General features: G+C 38.5%; 2 protein-coding genes across 7 annotated transcripts in view; one reads left to right on the top strand and one right to left on the bottom strand.

The window, feature by feature from the left end:
- Positions 1-17: 17 nt before the first annotated feature.
- Positions 18-24046, top strand: DNAI7 (dynein axonemal intermediate chain 7). 5 transcript variants are annotated; one of them, XM_055807290.1, is made up of 16 exons: positions 18-81; positions 1334-1354; positions 4655-4736; positions 6210-6301; positions 7422-7523; positions 9847-9984; positions 11961-12107; positions 13244-13347; positions 14773-15052; positions 16807-16909; positions 19162-19328; positions 20269-20413; positions 21209-21423; positions 22111-22278; positions 22507-22620; positions 23708-24046. In XM_055807290.1, exons 1-16 carry the CDS (start codon positions 79-81, stop codon positions 23975-23977), a joined length of 2151 nt encoding a protein of 716 aa, XP_055663265.1. In that variant the 5' UTR covers positions 18-78; the 3' UTR covers positions 23978-24046. The 5 variants fall into 5 exon arrangements, 4 of the variants coding, with proteins under 4 accessions (XP_055663265.1, XP_055663266.1, XP_013156776.3 ...); XM_013301322.3 differs by lacking the exon at positions 18-81 and adding an exon at positions 2900-2947 and having other exon boundaries at positions 351-1354; XR_008747681.1 differs by lacking the exon at positions 23708-24046 and having other exon boundaries at positions 22139-22278.
- The window catches only part of IRAG2 (inositol 1,4,5-triphosphate receptor associated 2), a 28758-nt gene continuing 26108 nt past the window's right edge, over positions 23896-26545 (bottom strand). Inside the window, exons 18-20 of one of the 2 annotated variants that reach the window (XM_055807292.1) lie at positions 26054-26155; positions 25765-25869; positions 23896-24690 (exon numbers count right to left, since the gene is read on the bottom strand). In XM_055807292.1, coding sequence (XP_055663267.1) covers positions 24447-24690; positions 25765-25869; positions 26054-26155 — 451 coding nt within the window. In that variant the 3' untranslated portion in view covers positions 23896-24446. The remainder of the gene's footprint in view (positions 24691-25764; positions 25870-26053; positions 26156-26545) is intronic. The other variant, XM_055807293.1, reaches the window with a different exon arrangement.

The raw sequence follows: 26545 nt of genomic DNA, 5'->3' as shown, positions 1-26545 counted from the left end.
AGGAAGGGAGGCCGCCATTGGTGGCGGAGAGCACGTGGGGGGAGGGGCTGGTCGCCTAGGCAACGTGACGGTGGCGCCATGGTGAGAGCGGGCCGGGGCTGGGGCCGGCGGTTTCGTTGCGGGGGCCCGCACCGCAGCGGGCAGGGGCGGCTGCCGCCCGGCCCGGGTGACCGAGATGCCGGCACCGGCCTTGAGAGTGCGGGCTGCTGGCGGTGGCCCTTCAGCTGCTGCCGCGGTCTGGCGGGCGGCAACGTCTGGGACCCGGCCTGTGGGCGGTGTGCCGGCGGGCGGGGGGCCGCGGCGGGGTGGGCCCGGGCGGTGCCGGTATAGCCGCAGGGCCTTGAGCTTCTGCAGGTAAAGAGGGAAGGCAGGAGCAGGGTAACAGGTGCCTTGAGAGGCTGGTGAGGTGGATGAGGGTTGGACCAAAGTATTTCACATCGGTTACTGAAGTACCAGTGTATGGAAAAAGAGATTTAAGACTGAAAAAAAATCCCCTTGAAGGGCCTGTTAGCTTTTCTGCAATCCCCTGATCAAGCTTCTTGTGCAGTGGTTTGTTACTATGGCTGCTTAGCACGTCACCCAGCTCGGAGGTAACTAACGCTTCGTTGTTGGTGTCGCTCCATTATAAGACACTTCGCCACCGTCCCATGCACAGCCTGTCTTCTCCTTCTTCCCCTTTTGCCACCCCACAGGGAATATTCTCGTGGGTGTAATTAATGACACCGACATTATGTAAATTCACATAGCAATATTTAGACTTTGCACAGAAAAGGTAATTGTCTTGTAAATCAAATAAGGGATTTGCTGTTAGATGTTTGGCTTTCCAGAATCTGTTGTATTTTCTGTAGTCACTTGGAGAAGGCCCCTAACTATATTTCTTCACTTCAGGTGCAGTTTCCCAATGAATGACAAAAGAGCCAGTGGTGGTTTTGTGTTCTTCTAGGTCATCCCATGATGTAATTCAATGTTACTTGGAATAGCACACAGTATCAGATTAGGAGTTTAGAAAACACTGAAAATGTTTTTTTGACTAAATTATGTCTTGGACTGAATTACATATTTGATGTACATTAGGTTTTTTTAACACTGGGAATAAGTAGATATACTTCTATAACCGTAAGTGTAATCTAGCCTGATAGATTATGACCACTTGTAGTCATGTGTTAGCGGCTAATTTTCTGCAATATCGAAATTATTGTCATTATAGTTTTTCAATAGTTAATCTAATCTAATTTTACAGAATAGTTTTATTTTCTAATTATTCCTTTATACTTAATACCCTGTTCTCTGATGCTTACTTTCCTTTCTCCCCTCCCCCTGTCTGATCTTCTAGGGTCCAAAAAAGAAGAAAAAGGTAGGTAGACACTAGTTCACATACAGCGTTTTGACCCTTGCAATATTCATTTCAGTGTTATGTCAGCACAGTTCTGTTATTTTCGAAATTATGTGAGTAAAATTACAAAGCGCTTCATGCTGAAATTAAAGGAAGCATCAGTTACTTCTGGCCTTAATGTCTACAAAATATATTTTGACATTTTTAAGAGGATCTGTCATAATAAAGGTGGTGTGAGACCTTAATTGTAAGCAAATGTGATTTTTAAAAGGAAAAAAGATTTGTTGTTGTTTTTTTAAAAATTTTTTAATCTGTATTTCTGAGACAGTTGGTCAGGCTTCATGAAATTTGAAAGAGGAACAGGTGTCTCCAGGACACTTAAGTTTATGAGCCTTTTGCAAGGAGGCTGAGTCATGTTCCTGCAGAACTACTAGAGAGAAGGTGACGAGCGCAGCCAATGTGTGTTTTGCTTGGCAGCAGATGTCGGGGCATAAAGCCAGTGTCCTGGCTTCGAGCCACAGGCTAGACACAGACCACGTGACGGGCAGGGGGGACAACAGACAGAAGTTTGCGGGAAACTGGATTGCATAAATTCATCCCGTGGATTATTCTTAATTCAGTGATAATTAAATTATCTACCCCTTCCCCCAAAAGAACACATTCAAATGCATTACTTGGGGAGCTGTGCATCTCAATTTTGTCAGTACTATGTTGTCATAAGAATGTGAAAAGAAGTTGACTAAAAAGTGATTATAAGTAATTGAAACAAGCAAATTTTCTATTTTCATTGGAAGAAAAGTAATCGAAGATTTATATAGATATTTTTTTTAACTGAAAGGAACTGATTCTTCTCTGAAATCTTAAAGGGTAGAACTATGGCTTTTACTGACTATTATAGGAGTCAGTAAGTAAATGCTTTGGTAGCAAATGTGAGATGAGATGCATGCTAACTCTGGTGCTTTTTAACTCTAAATTTTCACCTTTGTTTTTGTTCAAGCTCCTGCTAACCTTTGTACACAAAGTTATATTTATGTATATATTTATTGCTGTGTAAAGTGAATAGCTTTCCAAGTAATTATTTATATCTGAAAATACACTTGTCAGAATCAAAATGTGAAATAACAGTATTTGTAACACGCTTTTTCTGTGATGAATGACAGAAGTTCTCCTTGATTATTTCTAAGTTCCCTATCAACTGAATTACTTGTAATAATATTTACCAAATTATTAGGAATACTCAGGTGGGAAGATGTCGTAATACCATCGTGTTCATTTGCAACTGTCTGGACTTAAGTCCTCTTTTTTTGTCTCTCCCTGTCAGCTGTGTTTGACCTCTTTCTCTATTGCCTATGGGCACTGTGCTACCGTACTGTGCTGGTTTGGTACCATTCTGTACTCATTTCTCTATGGAAGAGGAGGATTGGATTCCTGACAGATGCTTTTGATCCTTAGGGCTTATTGATATTGTGATACCATCCAATTATATTCTCTTACTGACACTGTGGATGGAACTCATACTGTTTTAGTAATTTTATCTTACCTGGTTGAATCGTTGTCTCTCACCAGTGATGGCATGGAGACTTGGGATTCGGCTCTCTGATGTGCAACATCCAGGTTAGATGCCTAGATAGAGGACGTGTCTCCTCTTTTCACGTTGCCTCACGCTCTGAACCCATTTACAGTGTATATTTTCTATGTTTTACAAAAGTAAACATTTGATTTAATTGTCTTTCATTTGTATGTGTCAGAGGCAGAATACCGTTGTTCAGCCAGTACATAAATACGTCACCAAATGAAAGTAATTTGTTTTCCTGGACAGCTTTTGTCATCCGTATCTTTGCTTTCAACCTTAGTTTAGGCTGCTGTCACTCTTTGTTTTGTCCGTATGTTGGAACCTATGCAGAAGAATATCATGGTTTATATTCTCATGTGTACAAAAATATAGCTTTATCTGCCCCACTCATAAACAAGAATGTTGGCTGTGAATTAATTTTGCCATTCAGTACAAAATCAGCCTGCTTGTTTTTACAAGCTCCACTTCTACTTCCTTGCACATCTTTCTCCCCTGCCCCCCCTTCTTTTCCTTTTTATTTATTTTTTTTCTCTTTTAAATCTCTTTTATTCAGCCCTTGTCTTTGCAGGATCTGCCTTCAGGAACAGCACTCCTCCCTGGTATCATTCCATCAACTCCAGATGGAGTCCAGACACATTAACTGCAAGTGTGTTATACGTGCAATACAATGGCAGTGTTACCTGTTTAAACACTGCATAAAACTGCATAAAGATGATTTAGTCCTTAGTCACTATGCACTTGGTGAGGACTGCAACCTTAGGCTGCCTTTTCTGCTTCATTAACAGGAAACCAGTATTTTCCTTCTATGTGTCTTTGTTTTAAGTGCTGTTTTGTAGTCACAGTGCTGATCCTACATATTTGATTAGGCATCCCAAGACTGTTAATGCTAAAAATAAACACACACAAAAGCCAAACAAAATATAATAAAAAATCAAAATTCATCCAAGAATCTTCCTTTTTGCCAGTGAGGAAAAGAAGTGAGGGGGTTATTTGCAAACACCTTCAAATCCAAAGAGAATTATGCTTTCTACATTCTACTGTTCAAGTCTCTTAAAGATAATGTGACCTCATGTGCACAGATCCAATTGTCAAATTTTTATGTGTATCAGTGAAGAATCTATGAATACTGTGTTACAGTATAAAAATAAGTGTTTTGTTTTCGTTAATCTGTTACGTGACAGTAGATTTTGCATGTTACTTAGCTTGTATTTTATTTTTTTTAAATGTATGCCCAGACTGCAAAGAATTGATAAAGACGATAACTTCTGAGAACAAATTTTAAATATAGTTATTCTAGGAACAGCCTAGGGCTTGAACTTTTTCTTAGTTGTCTTCTAAGTTAGATGCTTCTGAATGCCAGACCTGCCTGTGTCCCCAAATACATTTCCCAGTATTTCCTAAAATGTCTGAAATTTTAACGTCTACTTTCTTAGTAGATCTGCCTGTTATTCAACTTCTACATTAAGAGAAGATACTTTAATATTCTCCTATTGTGTCTGTGTTCAGGAGTGTCTGGCATAGAGTAATAAATTAATTGTAAGAGCATACACTGCATCATGAAAATGAGAAGAAAATTGAGTCCAGGATGTATATTGCTGTTTTGGAGGCTTCATTGACTGTATAGGGAGTCTAGAATATTAATTCAGGGATCACATTAGAAGGGAAAAGTTATAGTTGGCAAGTACCTCCCAAAATGTATTAAAATTATATTGACAATTGTTTTCTTTTAATTTATTGCAAACATTAAGTCCAGTGGCAAAAAGAAAGTTAGCAAAGCTGAACGACTGAGATTACAGAAAGAAGAAGAAGAAAGGAGGCTGAGAGACGAAGGTACTGTGCACTTAAGTTATTTATGCCATCATATTCCCTATAAATGATTTTAAATAAATGGACAGAAAGTAATTTCCTAAACTATATGTGCATCAATGTCTATATTTCACAAACACAGGTGATTCTTCTCTTTTTTCTTGTGTAGGCTAAATTCTGTGTGACTGCATCTCACTTTCCTATTAGAGCCATACTCTTTTCTCTAGTTATTTCTCCTGTGATTAGGAACTTGGGAAGGGGGATGCCTAGAATAATTAGATATTTTTTTCTCTTTTACCATTACCTTTCCAAATATTCTCAGCAAGTTAGAAAACCACAAAACATTGCATTTCTTCCCCTCCCCCTGCTTAAGCCTATGTATCAGTAGTCAAGAGAAATTCTCTGAAAAGGACTTTTTCCAGAGAAGGCCAGCAGAATACTGCTGTTGGCAGAGGGCTAGCTGGTGTTCTGAAGGGGTAGCAGTTAATGTGGCTGCGAACTAGGTTTGACTGAAATATAGTTTGCTTGAGCTTGTTCTGCCTCTACTGAGCGACTGGTTCGCCACGCACTTCTTCAAGATCTTTCTGTTGTACATCGCTGTATCCCTTAAAATGAAATCCCAGTTGCATAACTTACCTGTCCTCACCATTTGAATGTGCCTGCTTCTGCAGTTTAGTATCACGACCTGATACCCTGTCTGAAAATCAGATCCATCCCTGCTACTTCCCTTTCTGCCACCGATCAGATCTGATGGGGGCTTAGGCATGCTATGATTGCTAGTAATAGTGACTACTAATCACTAGTAACCTTTGTGGATGGGAGTAGCAGCTGAGGCAAGTACAGGCAGACTTGGGAACAGCTGTTGCTCTTGCCTCAGTGCAACACAGATACTTGAAGTGATTTACGTGTAGGTGGTGACATTCAAGCCACTGTCTGGGAACATGTGGATTGATGCATAGGCTCTGCTAGCTTAGGCTGAAGGCTTAGCAGTTGAAATCAATTTTAGTTTTCACATCCTCTTAATTTCTAGTCCCTATGGCAGCAAAGAAAAGCTAAAACTGTGATCAGGAGTGACTGATCCTAAAGAGGATTTCAATGAACAAAACAGCTGCAAGATTGAAGTTGTAGGAAACCAAAGGTTGTAGCAAAGGAGAATAATAACTTGGGACTGAACCACTCAGTTTCACCATAGATTTTGGATTGAGAACCAGGGTCCATTGAAGCTGTAGATAAAAGAAGAGGTGCTCCTACTGCTGTTTCTGAGGGCTTGCTGATCCGTGTCTCCACTTGTATTGTCACAGGCTGATAGGGGTAGTGCCATAGATACTGTGTTTCAGTACCATGATTCAATTTAGTTTGGCTTGTTTGGAAGATTTCTGCACAATATAAGATACACGTTTGTGTTGCTCATTATGGTTGTCATTACAGCTAATAACAAAATACTTTTTCTGGTTTTATTAAATATAATTATATATTGATGTATTTCCCAATCTTCAGAGGAAGCCCAATTTCGAGCTCAACAAGAAGAAGCAGCAAGACTTGAAAAGGAGAGAATTGAAAAAGAACAGATGGAAAAGCTTGAGGCAAAAGTTAGTTTGTACTCACTGAAAAAATCTAATCCTATTTCTAATCTTGTGACAAGGTTTGTAAAACATTAGTAATTTAGTGTGAGCATAGAAATAAATTTCCTTATGTCCTTAGTGTTGGGAACAATGTAGAGGAAATTTTCTAGCATCACTAGATTAAAATTAATAATAAAAAATCTCTCCAAGCCTGAAAGGTACTCTTATGGAAGATCCCACAAACTGAAACGGTAGTGAGCTGGATTAGTAGTAAAACATAATGCGTGTAGAATCAAGGGAAATGGTACTGAATATTTTTCTGTGGTATTCTTTCACTAAGCAAATGTTTGGCTTAGTGTTGCTTTGATTCAGAAAAATTCCCTGACATGAGTAGTCTTGCCTGGTTTTGCTACATAAAGGTGCTGTGGTTTAAATGCATTAACTTTTGTGATTTGTGATACTCCAGTTTGAATAAATAACTCTTTTCATTTCCACTATAATTTCAATTGGGTCTATTTTTTGAGTTCCCCATAATTACTTTTGGTACATCTATGGCAAGAGAATTTGGTATAAATTCTGTAAGTTGTTGTAGGTTAGAGCAGATACATTGATTTGTGTGTGTACTAGGTTATGTTTATTTTTCCAGGAAGACTGGAATTCATAACAACACCTGATTGGAAATACCTAAATATTTTTGTATTTAAAAAAAAAAGGAAGGTTTACTTAAAAAAACTAATTTTGTTTTCTTCTTCAGAAAAACAAGAGGAATATAAAATAGTAGTAATTATACGGAAAAAAAATCTTGCACAAGTTTTTTCAACATACGCTTACATTTTGTAGCAGCTCATTACAGCTAGTTCCAGGATGATGATTTGAAAACTGTTCAAGTGAGAGGTTAACAATCGTGTTATACATTATGTTTATCATATATTTCAGCAACTAATGTGATGACTAACATATTATGAACTACTGCAGTTTTCTCAAATGTTTCATGAAAAAAGCAAGTGATCAGTGTTTTGGTTTGTTTAAATGATAAATCGTTCAAATATCCCAAATTTTTTCCTTTGATATAAAATAGTTGTAAAAGGTAAACCAAATATTTAACTCTTCTGTTTGACATATATATATATATATACACATTTAACAGAATCAAAAACGAAGTGAGTCTGAACTAGCAGAACTTCATTCACTGGAACAGAAGTTTTTCTCTGCACAGCAGTGGAAAACGGATTATAGAGCATATGCAAAGGTAAGCTTTCTTTCCAAAATCTGCCAAGTGTCATAGAGGTTTGACAATGAAGTCTTAGGCTGCGTCTCCATTACAGGATCCAGGAGTTTCCGGTTCTTGAATTTAGGTGTGTGCTATGCCTGCATTTCAAGTTCCATCTCAAGGCTGTAACTGGCCATGCTCACTCTCTTCTATCTTGTATACTTTGGTGTACACAGAAAAGAAACATGGGCAAAGAGGAGCTTGTCTGGGTCGTGAAAGTATTAGGACCCTACAGCTTACCCCAGCAGTCAAGAGCATTTGTAATTTAAGATACTCTGGTATTTGTCTTTCCTTTTCTATTTGTTTAATTCCTTCTACTTTTAAACATTCCACAAAAAAATCTCAGCCAGGGCTTACAGGTATTTTTGTAGTGTTTGAGACAATTGACAACATTTGTTCCAGTGATTTCTGGATATCACAGGTCATTATTTGGGGAGAGGCTGGCAAAAACTTTGAAGGACATGGCACACATCTAGGTCAGATATCAGGGCTGGAAATACATGAAAATGCAGTTAAGAGTTAACGTCTGCCATTTAGGAATGGTACATTTAGGAGGGCGTACACAGTACTATGTACCTGTAAAGTTACATTTTGAATAGTGAGATATGGAAGTACACTGGTAGAACATTTTGCTCTTGTGGATCCGTCTTGGAGAAACATCATTCAGTAAGAGCCTGGTATGAGGTTTGCTCAGTTTGGCTGCAGGTAAGGTTAAATAGACTTGTGGACACAAGGATTTTCTCTTTGTCTTGTATATCGCTTAATCCTTTATAAAACCTCTGTGGAACAAATCTAGAATCACAGCATAAATCCCATTAGAAGGGACTCGTGAAATTCACGTCACTAGCCTCCTGCACAAAGAAGGGCAAACTCTGAAGTTAGACCAATGTTCTCAGTTGGGTTTTGAAAATTTCTAAGAATGGGCATGCCACAGTATCTCTGAGCAACCTCTTTGACTGCTTTACCACTCTCACTGTAAGAATTTTTCTTTAAATGCAGTTGGCATTTCCCTTGTTACAGCTTGTGATCATTGCCTAATTGTCATGATGCATCATCCCTGTGTGCCTCTGAGGAAAGTTTTGCCTCTGTCTTCTCTGTAACCCCTCTCTAGGTACTGGTAGATTGCACATGCTAATCCTCTCCAAAATAACAAAGCTCAGGCTTTCTTTATGCGTGATTTTCTCCAGTACCCTAACCATCTTGATGCCTCTTCTCTGGAGCCTCCAGTTTTACTACTCTCTCTCTTGTACTGAGGGACACAAAACTGGGTGCAGCCCTGCAGATGTGGAGCCATGCTCTCTTTTAAGTGCAAAGATGTTAAAAAAAGAGGTCAGATGTTTTAATTACTGAAGGTTGATCAATCTTTTATACAGGAGTTTCCAGTGTACTAGACACTCACCTATTATTGCTTTTTTTAAGTCAGTGGAAATGGTTATGGAGGTGGTTGGGAATGCAATTATACAAGTGCTTTTGCTTTATAAGATCCATTTTACATTGTAATGCAATCAGCAGTAACATAGCATTAATAATCTTCACAGTAAACAGGGAGGCAGTGTTTCTTTAATATCTTACTATATGGTTGAAAAAAATACATTATAGGTGATATATTGATCCCATGAGCCAATGTTAGGCTCGTGTGTAGAGTTAAATGGGTCTAGTCTGTCACTGAGTTTTTTTTCTTCCTCCGCCTGTAAGAATGACCAACAGTTGATTTGAAAATAAAATTGTTTTAAAAAAATATCTTGGATTTCATCTCCCCAGCAGAGGTTTCTGTAACAGTGGAGTTGCTACTGGTAAGGGGGAGGAACCTTCACAGACAGAGAAAGGAGGAATAAACTTGTTGGAGCAGAAGGCTTTTAAGCAGCTTTGTTGCCAGTGTAGGAATTTTCAGGTTTGTTGGCAGGATTTGGTTTGAGAACCATCTGCCTCTTCCTCCTGCACTTACATTCTCATTTATATTCTCAGTTATTGATTCTTTCCGCCCGTCTTTTGTGGCAGGTACTGAATTTGTTGCTTTTGTAGGCATGCAAGCTCTACCTAGCAGAACAGAAACCACTGATAAATGAGTAAGTATAAACAGCAAATGTTAGGTGGGCAGAAATATCTTAACACATTAATATCAAAGTAAACCATCTTTTTCTGGGATAGTAATAAGCCAGGTGATGTTACAGCCCTGTTTAGATGCAGGTGTGAATATATCACTATAATATATTTGTCTTTCATAATCCTCCTTTTTCTTGTAATAATGATAGTCATTTGTACCACATGCCTGTATCTATTTTTCTTTGAACATTTCCTGTAGTGGGAGCATTACCTCAGTTGTGATGGAAGTCCTGACCCAACTGTACTGCAGGAAATAAATACTTTCATGAGCTTATGGCGTGAAGATCAAAATGAGGACATTCAACTTGTGATGGAGAAGGGGGAACAGGTGCTAAATGTAAGTGTTAAAATGGTATTTTTCAGTTTAAGCTTACTAGAACATATCCTTGATGCCCCTTTTTTTCTTTCTTTTTTATCCTTTTTTTCCCCCAACAAAATGACTGAAATTGGCTATAACCTTCAAAACCCAGAAGTTTTTCTTCAGTTTTTACATTTTTTAATTACAGATTTATTGTTTGCTCTAAAGAAGTTGACTATTGACTTTAAATATGCAACTTTAAATTGTGGCAATGTTTTTACACTAAGCTCTCTTATCCCAACATCCATCTTCCCTGCTTATGCACATTTTAAAGTCTTGAGCCAGAACATATGAGCTCATGTATATTATAGAATCTTCAGTGGACAGCAGCTTTGTTGTCTAACGTTTAGAGCTAGTGAGGCGCCATGTAAGAGCAGGAGTTTCCAAAATGCAGTCCACCAACCATATGATAGCTTGCGAAGAAATTTTAAGGAATTTGTGGCTGCTCTGTAAATTTAGGATTTTATTTTAATTTATGCTAACTTCATAGTGTTTTTCAGAAAGTTACATGGGGTCTTCCAGAAACTGGGAGTGAAAGTTGCATGTGTAACACAAATTTCATTTTGGTTCCCAGTGTTAGATTTCCTGTCTTGCAGTGCTTGCTGGGTGCTGCAATTTTCACCTTCTGCATACTGCAACCTTTTTCTGACCCAGTGGGGAATGTGCTAGTCCTTTCCAAGAATTTCAGCAGATAACTCTTCACTTTTTCTCTTCTACACTGCAACCCAAGCCAAAAGCCTGGCAACTGCCCACTTCTGTTCCTTCTCCCCACTCTTCTCCCTGCTGTCAGCTCTCTCCCACAAACACCCTTCCTCCCCCCAGCTGTATGTTTTCCGTCCAACACTAAAGTGGTTACAGCTGCTTCAGGTCCTGCAAATGTGTGCTGCCTTGCACTGTATGCTCAATAGAGTATTATGTGATAATAGAAGGTAGGTATTTTTGTTTTGCCCCTGCTGGAAATGCAAGGTGATGTCAAAAAGATTGTTTGTCTTATAGAACTGCTTAGGTTGGAAAAGACCTGTAAGATCATCAAGTCCAACTGTTAACCCAGCACTGCCGAATCCACCACTAAACCATGTCCCTAACTTCTCTTGGTCTAAAACACTTGAGCATTTCTTTCTTGTTCTACGTGTTTTTAAAGGAAACTGTTAAACACTCTGAACTGTGAGATCATGTCTACCTCATTGTCGAGGTAGACCATGTTCAAGGTGCAGTATAAAAAAGATGGTGGTAGTTGTAATTCTGCTGCTGCTTTGCCACACCTTTAACGAGCAGTAGCACTGCAATTCCACAGGCTACAAGGAAGAGGAGTCTGGCAAGTGTGGAAGGGAAGCATAAAATAGAACTTGATCCTCCCTTTGCCTCAGTGCTGCAGGTCACTTTAGTAGGTAGGAATTTTTTAGTTCTATACAATCACTTAGATGTTAAAGATACTAGCCTGTAGTGGAAGACAACAATGTTATGACAGAGTTCCAAACTTCATGCTAAGTATTGTTCTGAGAATTAAAATATAATTGCTGTATGTGTATCTGTTTTTGTTGGGTTTGTTTTGTTGGTTTTTTTTTTAAGATTTCATATGGTTCCAAAATAAAGCTGTAAATTACTTTTTGACCAAAAGGTTTCCTCATATGACCGATCTGTTCAATAAATGATTTATTTTGTAAGCTAATTTTTCACAGCCCACAGGTTAAGGAATGAAGGAATCTGACTAGAGGAATGAAGGCAGACAGACTTGACCCTGGAATTTCCAGCGCTTTGCATGGTTGGCTGTTTATCTGATAATGATGGGTTAGCACAATTTCTAGACATATAATAGAAAAAGATTATTTCTGCGACCAAGATATGTTTAGGTACAAAGGAAGGAAGTTTGCCTTGATTTTTATATGACAGAACACACAGTATATTAAGGGTGGTGTCAAAACAGAGATAATTTTCCCACCTATTATGTCTCCTAGTTAATTGAGAAGTTGCAGTTTCTTTTATTGGACACACCATCAAATGAGATAACAGAAAAAGAAACAGCTCAGTACCAGGAATCTATTCTGAAATTGCAGAATCTGCTTCATCAGAAGTACAATGGAGCTACAGAGCACCTGCTTAAAGTAAGATTTACTACTATGAAGCTGTAGTATGCGCAGTGCATGCAGGTTTAGCTACAAGTGTTTTGTTGTGATGGTTGTTTTTGTTTGTTCATAAACTGTCATAGAGATTAGCATGTGAGTCTCCAAATCTAGCACTGGAGTTTCCAGATCATGTGTATAGCAGATACCAGACTTGTAATCCTTCAGAACCCCTGAAAATCTTAGCTTTGCAGGCGAAATTCCCATCATTAAGAAATTTAAGATTAGATTATGGTGAAATTTTGTGAGATTTGAAGATGTTGAAAACAAGGGGCATGGTATGACATTTTTTTCCTATTTTGTATCAGTGATTTAAATTAAAATTAGCTGACTGTATAAAAAATTGTAAATGTGAAAAGCAGGTCATAAGGTTAGCTTATGTATGTTTTTTAATACAAGTTCATGTGACTAAAAAATATTTTAAACTAAGATCTTGAGAGGAGTAAAGAGTCTTTGAACAAGGAAATGAAAAAGTTCTTGGGAATCAGTTTTCTGGGTTGCATGTATAGGTAGTGATCTTGCTTGCTATTTTAATTGTATTAATCCTGTATGTAAGTATGTTTAGCAGAAGAATATTGCTAGAGGAAACAAAAAAGGAAAAGGGGTAAAGGAAATAGTGAAGCAGTTGTATGTTCACACTCAAAACCCTCTCCAAATTAAGAAATATTAAATTCTTGTCTTTACAGAGTTTAGGATTATACTCCTAATGTAATTATAATTTCACAAGTTTTACATTGACAATATTATAATCTGTGCAGTGACTGTGGGATAGGAGTCCATTAGTGCTAAGTATTATTTTTTTTTTTTTTTAACTTGACCTGAGATATGTTTTTGAGGGGACATGATTAAGGGAGGTAGGCAGTACTACTGAAGGGGATAATGTAAGATCCCGTATTTGGCAGTATTTGATTGACAGAATTGATGAAGTCAGAGGGAAAAAAAGAACATAGTTCAAATTTTAACAGAGGTATTTGAGTTTATAACTGTTAAGTTTTGGTACATAAATACAACATACTGGTCTGGTGTATTTTTATTTCTGTGTGTCTTTTTTGTTTAAGTAAGTATAAAAGTGATATAAATAAAAGAAAACATGATTTAATTGCCTTTTTTCTTTGAAGACAGCTAATATGTATGAAGATTCTGAAACTGGAAATATGCAGGCAGTCATAAAGGATAAGAATGTTACTTTCTGTATATGGGCCAATCTGAAGAAGAAAGTAAGGTACAGCATAGTGAAATTCTTAATTTGAAATGAGGCCTGGCCTTGTCTACTCAAGTTGAGTAAGCTCTAAGAACCAGTTTCTCAACCTTTTTCGTGTTGAATACCATTCATTCGACAGACTCCTAACTGATGAATTTCATACCAATCTGTTGCTAAGGAAGGTACTGGTTACATCAGACATTTATTAAAGAAACAGAAATGTTTTATATATGGAATATATAGATGTATGATTTGTTTCTTAAAATGCTGCAGTAGAACCCTGTTACTGCCAGCACAGTTTTTAAAGGAAAACTGTAAAACTCATGCAGAGAAATGAAATTGCTCTGGAAGTAATGTTTCTTGATGATGCGTTAAGTAATTTCTAAGCTGTTACAGTTGTTTGCAAAGCGATGAATGATGCTTTGTGCTCAGCACTGTTAGATAAAAGATAATAGAACCTGGGATGCAGGTATCCTCCATAGTGGGTTCTGAATAAAAGATTTTTTTTTTAATTTATTAAATTACTGTTTAACTTTTTTTTTGATTGATATATTTTTATTTTTAATTTTTAATTGACATACTTTTCAAAACAAGATTTTTGAGCAGACTTCCTACTCCCACTTTGCAAATATGAGGAATAAATTGGTAAAATGACTTTGCCTTGACTAAGGACCTGTTGCTGAAAGCTTTGGTAAGATAACTACAAGTCTGAGTGCTCAGCAACGTCAGACTGACCTGCAGGCAGAGCCTATCTGGGTTTTAATGTTAATGCATTTTGGATATCTTAGAGATGCACCTAAAATTTTCAACTAAGAATTAAAAAATAAATGTTTATTTACTGGAAGATTGTTAGAACTCGTGACCAGATGATCTTACCCAAAAATAAGTATTATTTTAATTGTTCTGGATTCGGTTGGGCAGGAATTGCAATGAGCAGCAAACTTCTACATCTGGTGAAAGAACCCAAGTTCACAAGTTTGGTAACTCGATTTGATGCAAGTTGGTCTCCTGTGCCTGTTCTTAGCCTGGTTCCTACACTGTCACAAGGATTGATGGCTGTGTAATACTGTTGATTATCAACATTTCCTTTACATCTGCGTATCTCTCTGGGTTTTATGTGGAAGATGCTGAGACTGATGTAGCACAGACAGGTGGTGACTTCACCTATGTAGGATTTGCTCATTCATTTAATTAGTGAGTTTTACCATGAACGTACTGTGTAGAAGAGCAGTGATCTGATTTTGCCTCATTGTCATCCTATCAGGACTGTTATTTTTGCAGTTCCTGAGCGCCTTAATGTAGTTACAGCTTTTCTGGAGAGGCTTAACAGACAGCTGTCAGTACACGACAGGAAGCATATTGAGACATCCAACTCTATTTCTTCAACTGTGCCATGGGACAAAAGACAATCTTACTAGGGAATGTTATCTTTTTAACTGTTTACAGGTGCAAAAATCACATCTTTTGTGGTGCACAGCATGGATTTGATCTTCCAGAGTCACTGGCTGTGAGCAATGTTGCTGTTCGCATATTGCATACTCAGTATGATCACGTATCTCCACTTTGGCTGCAGTGTCAGAGTGTGCCAAAATTGGAAGTCTTAGATAGCAGAAAGTTAACTCAGCATTCAAAAGACAATGTAGAAGGATCAGAAGAAGAGGAAAAGCAAGCCAGGGAAGAGCCCAACATGTCCACTGAAGAAGAAACGTGTACCGATGGGAGAAAGGTAGGTAAAAACCCGAAGGATATTTTACATTGCTGTTGTTTCTCAAGGCCCAGTTGCAGTGTAACAGCTTCTTAATGTGTCCTGTGCCTGAGGGTGCCGCGTTTTTAAGTGGTTTATAGAAAAAGGCAACTTGTGTTAATACTATGTCATAGATCTTCTCAAGGGAATGGAAGGATGAATGACCAGAGTTTGTTGTATGGAAGGTAGAAGAGGAAGTTTGGACAGGGTGTGGTAGTCACCATTCGGTTGGCAGTTTAAGAGTAGGATCAAGCCATGAGGAATATCAGGTGCCATTGTAAGGTATTTCCGTAAGTGTGTGACGTATGTCCAGATGAATGGATTCTGCTTCTGAGAAACTGACAACCCTATAAAATCACTGCAGGAATCCCAGATTAGGAAAATTTGTAGCATGCAGAATAAGATTCATAGTTCTGTAGGTGCTGGTTGTGCAGCAGCTTGGTTGCTCTGTGTCTGTATACTGAAGCTTTGCTGTTAGAAGCTTTCCAAATACTGTTGCTGGCTGCCAGGTCTCTTACCCAGCACACTCCAATGGAGTATGTTGGCTTTAGGTGTTGTGGAGGTTGCCTGGTTTTTTGTTCTTCTTACTGGGTTTGCGTTTTTCACTTTTGGTACCATCTGTGACCTGCAGATAAATGATTTGGATTCTTCATCTAAAACTTCTGCACAAATAACTGTAAAGCATCATGTTTTATCCTTCTTAATATGTTTTGAGCAATGATCTTTGGCTTTTTCCTTTTCAGTCCCCGAGACCTTTGTAGTGAATCAGTGCCTGAAATCCCATTTTTGTTGGTTCCTTTTCTCTTTTTTGTATGACAAATCTTGTCTTTTGGCAGTTTTCACTTACGTTTTTCAGACTTCCTTCAAGCTCCTCACTTCATTCCTTCTCTTTTTCTTTCCCAGATCTTACTCTCTTTGTCTCAATCTAGTTTTGTGAATTTTCCTGTTCCGTCTGAAGACTCCGCTTCTCTCAGCTACTGCAGTCTCTCCTCCTGTCTGGCTCTGCCTTGAGTTCCCCCACATTTCTGTGCATAAACACTTCTCTCCCCTCACCTTCTGTCCTGCTTCAGGAAATGTGTGTTCTTTCCACACACTGGCAGGCACAGCACAGGGCACCAAATGGACGGCTCGTAAAATGAACTGCCACTTGTCTACTGTGGTGCTTCCAGAGAAGTCTGCTAGGACAGGGATGAGCTCGTATCTGGTTTGGAAATTTGGCTGGGAATCTGGGGTAGTGTTTAGGAAATAGAAAACAGTGTGAGAAAGGGAAAAAATTCACGGGCAAGGCACAGGCTAAAACTGCAGGTAGGGGTTCTGGCAGAATTTCAGTAGGGCTTTGGATTCAAGAATGGCTTAAGGTTTTTTTGTGTCTCTCTTCAGCTGTAAAGTCAGCATAAACATAATTTTTGAGTGTACACACTGCTAAAATGGTTAAGTGCTTGTATCGTACTTGGGGAGCTTGAGATGGAGTTTACTGTGGAAATGAAGTCATTATTTTATGTTTATCTCTATTTATGTATCTGATTCCGAAGTTGATAAGTACCTTCAATCTAAACTGTTTTTGCTAGCTAGGTAAGAATGATTCCTCCTAAAACCCTGTAGCAAGATTGGTGCAAATGCTGCTGGAGGAGTGGAACTGTACTGTTTCTCCTTGGGCCTTCTTGAAGGAGGTGATGCTTTCTTCTTTATTGTGTCTTGTCTTTGACTAATGAAAAAGTGTCTCTTGCTTTATATAGAGTGCTATCTCATTCAAAGAAAACAGCAGTAGCATAGCTGATATAAATGAGACAAAGGAGGAAATGGAGAAGAAATCAGAAATCTCAGACGTATCATCACAAGGTATTTGCTTAGTTTTTATGCACTGCATTACAGAAATAATTGTACTAAATATTTTATTTTATATATGGAAACACTATGATATAGATCTCTTTGTGAATGGCACAAAGTTTATAAAGATATTGATGTTCTGTTAACACTTGAGTTTTGTTGACGTATTACATGCAGGGAGAAGGTAGGACAGATAGGAAAATGGATTTTGTCCCTGCACTTATTTTTATTTATTTATTATGTTTATTATGTTTATGTACATTTGTGTATTATTATGCATATGTTTATGTATGTTTGTGGGTGAGACACACAATCTTTATGAATCTGCCAGGCTACCTGGTGAGATTGACTTCCTCAGAAAAAAAATTACTCAAATGCGTGTGATGGTCGGCACTCAGGTAGCGCAGGTATTACTGAGTATTACTTATAAGTGTGCTTAAAGCGAGATACCTGCTGATAACACTTTGCTAAAACAGGGTCTGATTCCAGGAACTGAAGCTGTTCATCTCTCCCACATAAGTTGTTACAAATTTCTTCAGTGGTGTGGTGTCCTTTGGTTTAATGAGTGAGATTTCTTGTAGTACTGTCTTAAATAGAACAACTGCAAACTATTCAGCATAGTTTAGCTGACCTTTTTAAAAAAAAGTACAGCCTTTTTTCTTTTAAAACAAACTAAACCCCACCCCACAACACTTTCTGCGGAGCACAGTCCAAGCAACCAGTTGTCAGACGAGACTTTAAAGACCACCCCAACAAGACAGTTTTAAAAAGAATACAAACAACTTGGGCTTCATTTGGAGGAAATCACTATTTTATTTTGGTAAGGCTTTGAAAATCCCTACCATATATTAGGTGAAATGTATGTGCACAGAAGAGTACTAATTACACCTGAATGTCTTCAAGCTTGTTTATCTGCTTTAATCAGGAGAGACAACTTACGAAACTATACTTTTGCTGGCATGCTAATGAGTTGGAAACCCGTTCAACCATTTTTCAGAATATCATTTGAAAGGATACGTGGTTACCACAGTCAGTGGTACAGGCAGCCGGGTAGAGGAGAAGAAAAAACCAGGAGTGCAAGAACAGGGGAAAGAGTGAGAACTACAGCAGGTCTCTGGGTTGAACTTAATTGTACCAGCGTTAAGAAGTTAATTTATCATGAGAGAATGAACAGTTTTGTGTATAAGACCCTTAAAAAAATATTTTTATACTATTATTTTTAAAATCAATTTAAAGAGCAAGCTGCCACTGTGGCTGGTAGTAACGTAGTTTTTACTTCCTGTAAATTTTTTGCTTGAAATAACTACAGCAGGAAATTATGCTGTTATGTGAACAGAGTGGAATGAAACCTCTGCATAATGCAACTAAATCTGACATTATAAAATTAACACATTTTTTTACTTGGTTTTTAAAAAGTTTGAAGGCAGTTTATATAAGTATTTGTCATTTTTTGAGATTATCTCACTCACAAAAAACAAATTTAATAACACTTACAGTAGCTGTTTTTACAGTACTGAACACTTTATCTTGAGCCCTGTAAATAGGAACTTCTGTCCTCCTTCTGTAACATCTGGCTCAATGTTTTCTGTGGGCATGCTTTTTTTGTTTTTTTTAAAGAAAATATTTCTAGGCATTTTTTCCATGGCATTGGTGCCTTCTAATAACATTTTCCAAGTAATTAAAACTTAAAATTAATATGTATATGTAATATTCACATTATTATGCTTTGAAAAAATGTGAATTATGTTTGTTATATGAAAATTTTGTTTAATGTTAAATTACTCATGCTCTTCATAAATACCAGCTTTCACCTTCAGCACATGACCTGTAGGTGTGTTATATCTTATTTGACTTATTTCTTTTCATACCACTACCATCTTACTAGACCTGTCCAGAAGCTACTGTATTGCATACTTGTGAAATCCTTCTGTAACTAATGACGTGACTCATTTTGTCAGTAAAACCTTAGTCCTATATAAAGCATTTTGAATTGACTACAAAGTTAAAGCAGAGATCAATCTGTTAAAAAGCTTAGTACCAAAACAAACAAGAAGTGCTTTTCATTGTCCAGCTGTCTGCTCACATTTAAATTAATTCTTAAAAGATCTGGGGAACACCAGTAGATGGTGCTGAAACGCTGTGGAGTGTAAAGCACATCAAGCATGTGGGATTTCTGTGCAAACTGAAAAATTAATAGAAGTGGGCAAGTTCAATGTCTTGGTTTAAGCACCAAGTTAACTCATGTTGTTTGGTTATTTTTTAAGTTCAGGATCCACTGATGCAGGAAGAGGCAAATGAAAAAGAAGAGGTGGTAACTGATGAAAACATCATTGATTTGCAACAGTTTGTGCTGGTGGGTGGTGTGTACCATATCGATGCACTGCAGCTTCCACCTCAGGTCAAACAAATCAAGGACTGGAGTATGGTGGAGGTGAGGAAAGAGATTACACCCTGTGCAGTCCTCTTCCCTGTCATCCTCGATAGAGCTATTCCCGAGGTGTTTCACCACTGTATATATGCAGTGTACGTGATTTCCTGAGCAGCAGTCTAGGGGACAAGTTTTCAAATAATTTTTCAATTACATTTGGCCAATTTTTGGAGCAGCTGTGGGGAAAAGATAAGCCTGCAATTAGAGAGGTGTGTGCTCATCGGCATGGCTAGCACAGATCCTTGTGCTGGAAAATGCTCTTGGCCTTAGTGAAAGCAAAGGGGTAAGTTCTTAGTTTTGCATATGCGAAAGGTATACTTAAAGAAGGCTGGTAACAAAATTACTGCCAATTCCATTGCAGGCTCTGCAAGGTATTTGAGGACTATAGCCAATGTATCCTACTTTTCCTGATGCAGTGCTAACCTACACTGCAGTTTTTGCTGTGAAGCAGAAAACCTTTAATAAGTGAAATTCCCGTACAAACTAAGAGAATGGGGACTGTGAGCAGATCAAGAGGCATGGGATCTTTGTTCCCAGATGAGCACACAGACCTGCATTATCAGTCATGTGAGCTCTTTCGTTCCCTTTGACACTGTGTGGGCAAAGTGGAATTATATCTGGTTTTCCCTTTCAGGTGCTCTTGGGGTTTTTTTTGAGATTGTGGCTCTATTAGAAAATGACCATGCCTACTGTGTGGCACTGCCTTAAGGGTGCCATCAACAGCACATGAAGAGTTCAAAGGCCTTGTTGGTAGTCATCCTTCTACTGTCTTCAAGACTGTAGCTGAAAATGTGCAATATTAGCAAACCATTAATAGTAATACATTTTAAATGGTGTGTTAGGAAACTCCACAGGAGATTAGGTAGACTTAAAGAAAAGTAGTAAGTAGGGTACTGCATTTTCTAGTAAAAATGTTATCTGCTACTTTCCCATCTTGCCAAAGGTACTTGATGTTGGATTGGAACTATACCCATATCCCTCAGAAGACACTGAAGATGCCACACATCCACCAATACAGATAATCCTTAGACTTCCTGACAATGTGATGTATTTTGAAGATCCTGTGATAGGCCGATGGGATTCTACAGGTACAAATTTAGGATATACATTTAAAGTTTGAATAATTGAATTTATACCCGAGTTTGATTATTTCCAGAATGTAGCTGTAAAGATAAGAGCCAATTCAGAGCCCAGAAATAATCTGGGGAATTAAATGTTAATTGATTTGGTGGCAGTGGTGGCAGGGTTGTTCTGTTTTGCTTTTGCATCGTATCTAACAAGGGACTGCTTGTTGGGGCTTTTTACTGTAGCTTTTCAATATGAATGGAAAAAACCCACGCCATTTAATGGGCAGTAGTACAACACTGTATACCACAAAACAAGTTTTGCTAGGGTAAAGACATGTAAAGTCCACTAAGCCAAACTGGCTCCTAACTACATGTATTAATTTTCTTATTTTAACTAAATACTAAGTGTTAATAGCCAAATGTGATACTCATTAGATAAATACAACATACCTCTGACTTTGAATTCATGAAAGAGAGTAGAACCTATTAAGATGGTTTAATGTTTGAAGTTACTCTTGAAAATGACCTTATAGCCTGCTATATAGCAAATAAGAAATAACAGTTACGTTAGTATTTGTATTTCTTTTGAGATTAAGGAGAAAATTTCCTGTCTAAATACAAGATTGTACTAATTTTAAGATAATGAGGGAAATTTTTGCCTTAAATGAATTCTCTTTATTTTGTGCCTAATAGTTTATCTTAACTGTGAGGAAGTACTGGTTAATGTAGGATGCCTTAACTAATTCTTCCCCAGCACGTATCACAAGCCAAAGCTTTACAAATACATCTTTGCATTTTTGCATCCCTTTTGTAAAGGCCAACAGTGGAGAACTGATGGCATCAGCAACATAACTTATAAAACACAAGAAAAGATCGCCACCTTTGAGATGCATGCCTTTTATACAATAGCACTTTTCCAGGGTGCTCATCTCAACATGCCATATCAAGCATGGGAATTGCAACCTACTGGTATAGATGAAGCACTACTTGCAGTTATTACAGCCTTTGCAACGATTCAAATACAAATTAAGGTACTGTAAATTTTTTTAATAAAACTATTTTGCAGATTTTTTAAAAAAAATATAGATTTATTACAGAGTCCTTAATAAAGGACTTGGGGTGCTTCCACAAGAACAATTTGAATCTCACTCTGAGCCGGTGAAAAGGAGGATGTCATTCTTTCCTTGCACTGTAAGGAACAGTACTGGTGATTAAATTTCACTTTTTTTTTTTGTGAACTGGTCAAAAGAAAGCATCTGTATGATCTGCAAAGTTCCAGGAAGTATATACTTTGGTAGTGATACTACCTTGCTGAATTCAAGACTGTTTCACCAGTTAGAGACTTAGAGTGTTTCTCTCTCCTCCCAACTACACCAAGAGAAATAAAAGCATTTCAAGCAACCTCCTACTAATGCTACTTGTTCCTTCTAAAGGTTCAAGTTACACATGACTATCCATATGCTCATTGCCATATAATTCAGTAACACACAAGATTTTAAGCGAGTCTGTACGAGCATACGCATGGGCCACTAGACCAGTGTATTTCTGAAATCCTACAGAAAAGCAGCTTTCTTCAGGATACATAAATGAAAGTCTACAGTGCAGAGTAGTAGATTGTGTATGCAGCATCCAGAATGGCAAAAATATTAATATTTGATGCCTGAAGTAAAAAATAGCTTTCATGACCAGTAAGTTGCTTTCACTGGTTTGTACAACAGGGTAATCAGTGTATGTTGTCTTCAGTAGTGGTGGAAGAGAAGGATGTGCTTTCCCACCTCACAGGAAAATGGACAAGTCCACTTGACCTAAGAGCAGTTTTGAAAAAAGCTGGTGTGAACATTTTCCCAGAAGAGTTTTCTCACAAGTATGTCCCTGTGAACAAGAAGGTGAGTGCAAGAACAGGTAGTTTTCCTATTGTTTTTTCCATCTATTTTTCACTTGGATAACATTTTCAGTATAAAGACCTGTTGTGTAGAATCAGGTGGTAAATATAAGCTGGCAGAACACATAGTCAGTAGATTCTGGGTAAAGCAAGCTTTTTCTTACAATTGTATACCACAGGGAATTAGACTGAATTATATATATATTTTCCAACTTGTACTTTTGCATTACAGGCTGCCCTAGCAGAAGCTGGAGCCTATCGGCAGATGGCACTGGTTGCACCTGCTTTTGCCTTTGCCTGGAGCAAGTGGAATCTAGAAGCTGGTGAAGAGCAAGTAGTGTTCAAGGTCTGTGGTTTAGACTAAACTTTTAGAGAAAAATCAGCATAGAAGTTAGAGATGCCCTATCCCTGGAAGCATTCAAGACCAGGTTGGTCTAAGGTGTCCCTGCCCACAGCAAGGGGGTTGCAACTAGGTGATCTTTGACACTTTCCAACTCAAACCATTCTATGAAAAAGAAAAATGCCACAAGTACAGAAGTTAATTGTTCCTGTGTCTTTAAGTGACACTCATCTCAAACATTGTCTTCAACCCCTGCCCATGCTTAGTGCAGTGGTTTTAAGATTTGGGGTTGACTAGTTAATAGCATTCACCACTAGCTTAGCCTGTTTCTGCACTGCTTCGCAGCTCATGCATTTGTGAGATCTCTAATGGGACACAAGCCTCAGTAACAAAGACACTTGCTGATGTGCTAGGATGCATAACTGGTGAGTCAGCTATTGAAGCTTTAGCCAAAGCCGGGATGGTACAGCTGGATGCCAATTTTCATGAAGTCTCCTAGTGCAGGAGTCCTTCTGAGCAGCAATCCAAGCTGCAAGTTTTATATTTACTATTTGGAAATTTCTTCTTGTCCATATGGGGCTTCATTTTTTCCTCTACTGCAGAGGCAGGGGAATAAGCAACTTAAGCATTGATTTATTTCCATCTGTGAACTAAACCATATGTCATTAAAACTTCTCCCAGACAGACAGAAAAATACTGCCAGTTGTGCTTGTAGATGCAAAACCAACCATACTGTTGGAATGTTGAGCAGTTCTCCCCCCCTCGAGTTAAATGTATGTGACATGCTTGATACTTAATCCCAGGAGCAAGAACTAGAACAAGTGATGCCTATTGCACCTAGCTGCTCTCTCCACAGGAGTCAGGAGCAGCAGCTGGAGGGGCCAGACCTTTTATAGGGGCAAGCTAGATGGAAGATTTTGATGCTGATCCAGTACCTGGTACATAGTCTCTTAGGCAGAGAGCGCTAAAGCAGCGCCTTGGTTTTATTTCTGTATTACACTCATGAATATACTAAAATTTAGAATTCCATACTACAATTTATACTGTCAGTGTCACAGGCTTTACCTTAAAGCACTTTTTTTTTCCTCAATAGGTAAGTGAGCATCTTAAAGCAGATTCTGTCAAAGACTGGTCTCTTTATATGTTTAATGGTCAGAAAGCACAAAAGCTCAAGATCACTGAAACCAGTGAAGCTTTTTCAGAGGAGTTAGAAGCAGATTCTGAATTTCACTCCACACTCTACCATATGCTTAAGGACTTTGCCAGCGAAGCAGCAATTGATAGAGTGGAAAGAGCTAGCTTTCTGTTTATTGATGTTGTATATCAGCTACTCCTTGCTACAAGAGTTTTAACATACTCTTAAGTACTGTATGCTTTCCTTTAAGACTTTATTATCAAAAGCTTTCAATAAAGTTACATTTAAAGTCTTGAATCCTTTTCTATTCAAATCACTGAAGCAGTTTCAGTGACTAAAATGCAAACAATTTGTTTTTGTTAAAGCAAACTAAGTTCTTTATTCTTTTGTGGCTAGACCACTTAGTCGTGTTTATTGTTAGCTACATTCAAAATCACTGTTTTGTTGTAAACCTGAATGGAACTGAGACCCTTTTAGGTACTTTTAAAGATTACTTGTCAGAATGGGGAAGAAAAAATAATTTCAATTTCAAGTCATGCTTTCAAAAAAAGCGAACAAACAAAAAAACCCAATCTCCCCAAAAAGCACCCACAACCCAACAAAACAAACCTGAACATGTAATCTTAAATATACTATCTTAGCTTCTCATACTGTCGTCCAGAACTTGTAAGTATAACTTCAAGAGTCAGAACCTTTGTTATACTGGGGGTGGTCCATTGTGTTGAAGTCCTGTATATGGCCACAACAGTTGCTGTAGTGAAGTCCAGGAGTCCCCAGTTCCTACAGGTGCTGCGTCTGCTGGTCTTTGAAGAGACAGCCCAGTGAGGAAGCTTGTAAGAGCAGCAAGCAGGACCAGGATGGAAACAGAAACCCAGAGAGTTTTGTTAGCATTGGAAAAAGAAGCCTTGAAGTGGGATGCCCATGATGACATTAAATTGCACCTGCAGAGAAGAGGAAGTTGTAGAGCAGTTGAGTTTTTCTTCAAAACTTGGAAACCCTCTTCCCACCCACAAACCCCTAAAGCAAACCAGACTCCACAAACATACAAACAGATCCTTAACTACCAAAGGCAACAAGGTTGTAACTGTACTGGGACCTGTGTACAGTTGTAGCTTGTGTTCTGGGTTTAAAACGCAGGCTTCAAGTAAGCAAGGTTTTGATAAGCTGTTTGGGTGACTGACCCAGCTTAGAAGTCCATCCACGCTCCCCGTACCACACACGGTTTCTGAAGAGGAGTCATGAAAGCTGCTTTACAGATCGAGATCTTGCTTGTAGAAAGTATGGAAGGTGCTAGCCTTACGTTTTATTGTTTTCTAGGGCTTTGGCACCTTCCTTGAGGTTAGGGAGAAGTCATGAAATCCTAGACTTCTCATGACATTGGGTACCTCCATCCTTTATCAAACAATATAGAGAAAAAATACATTTGTTCTCACTGTTTTCTCAGTTTTACACACTAGCGTAATTGTCATTTCTCCCCCTTGATCAGGGATGCTCACAGTGGAGGCTGTGTTGTGTATTCATACGGAATGAACAGTTTCCCTGCAGAGACAGCAAACCTCCTTTCCTGTAAGGCAGGGGTTTCCAAGGGACAGTTTAGGACACCACTCTCTTCCTAGACTTGAGATAATCAGAGAAATTAGCAGGAGCAGTCTGGAGTTAGTCTTGATGACTGCCTGTGTCTCAGCGTGTGCCAAAGCTGCTGCTAAGTTTTGCACAGGCCTCAAATCCTTGATCATTTTTACAAGAGTACCTGTTAGCGAGACCTAGTAACCTAGCTGTTAACAGTTGTGGAGCAAGCAAAAGAGGCGGGATCGTAGCACGAGGCTCCTCTTTACCTCACCTTTTAGGATTAGTAATGAATCCCTGGCGGGGTGAGTCTCTGGCACCTGAGATGACTCATTCCCAGTTGGTTTAAGTGGGCATTAACAACCAAACCAAAGCTACAGCTTTACTTCCTCTTCCCCCGTCCACCACCTAAACATTGCTTTACCTCACGATGATGTGAGAAAACTTACACTGACTCTAGGTTCCATTTTGATGGATATTTTCCTTTTTCAGAGATACTTTCCTTCCTGGATGGTTGTTCTTGTACTTCAGCAGGTGATTCTGACTGCTCATTTCTAGAAGCAAGCATCAACAGTTCCAAAGCTTTGCCATCAACATTCAACTTAACAGAGCTCACTCACAACAGCTTGACTTTATAGCCCTGCTCAGGTGGCAGACAGTTACGAGCTCATTAACAACAAGCCAACCAACCCTGCGCACACACCCCCACACCCCTGAGGAGGTTGTTGTCCAACTTACTTTGTTTCAGAATGTTCATCTTCATACTCTGCCCAGGAATAGGTGCTAATGAACCGCTGTAGTGAAGGACGCTTCTCATTTTGCTTTGCTCCTAGTCGCCCCCTGTCATATTTTACACAAGTTTGCCTTAATTTCTCCGTCAGATATATAGCAGGAAATTAGAAATTCAGCAGCAGCCTACTCATTTGGGTAGGCCTTGGACAAATAAGTTTCAAAATTAGTTGCCTGAAATGAGGATTCTTAAAAAAAACCCCACACCAAACAAAAACCACTAAACATGAACAAAACAAACCCAAAGCAAATACTAGATCCATCAATGCCAGCCGGCTAGATTTCATATTTTAGTTCTAAAGCAAGAAAGTCAAGGTAATCTTTAAAACTTCCAACCCTTAATAAAAAGGGAGCGCTAACATTTAGTCATGAAGTTTACCTATCGAAGCATGTAAAACTAATGTGAAAGGAATAGCCTAAACATTATTACACCTCAAGATG

The sequence above is a fragment of the Falco peregrinus genome, chromosome 6 (assembly GCF_023634155.1).
Source record: "Falco peregrinus isolate bFalPer1 chromosome 6, bFalPer1.pri, whole genome shotgun sequence".
In the NCBI taxonomy this organism is placed as follows: Eukaryota; Metazoa; Chordata; class Aves; order Falconiformes; family Falconidae; genus Falco; species Falco peregrinus.
This window is presented reverse-complemented; position numbering and strand designations above follow the sequence as displayed.

Excerpts from the sequence above, each read along its gene's own strand:
- DNAI7 (XM_055807290.1), top strand. Across the intron at positions 6,302-7,421 it reads TGGAAAAGCTTGAGGCAAAA|AATCAAAAACGAAGTGAGTC; the intron begins GTTAGTTTGTAC and ends CACATTTAACAG. Across the intron at positions 9,985-11,960 it reads AGGGGGAACAGGTGCTAAAT|TTAATTGAGAAGTTGCAGTT; the intron begins GTAAGTGTTAAA and ends TATGTCTCCTAG.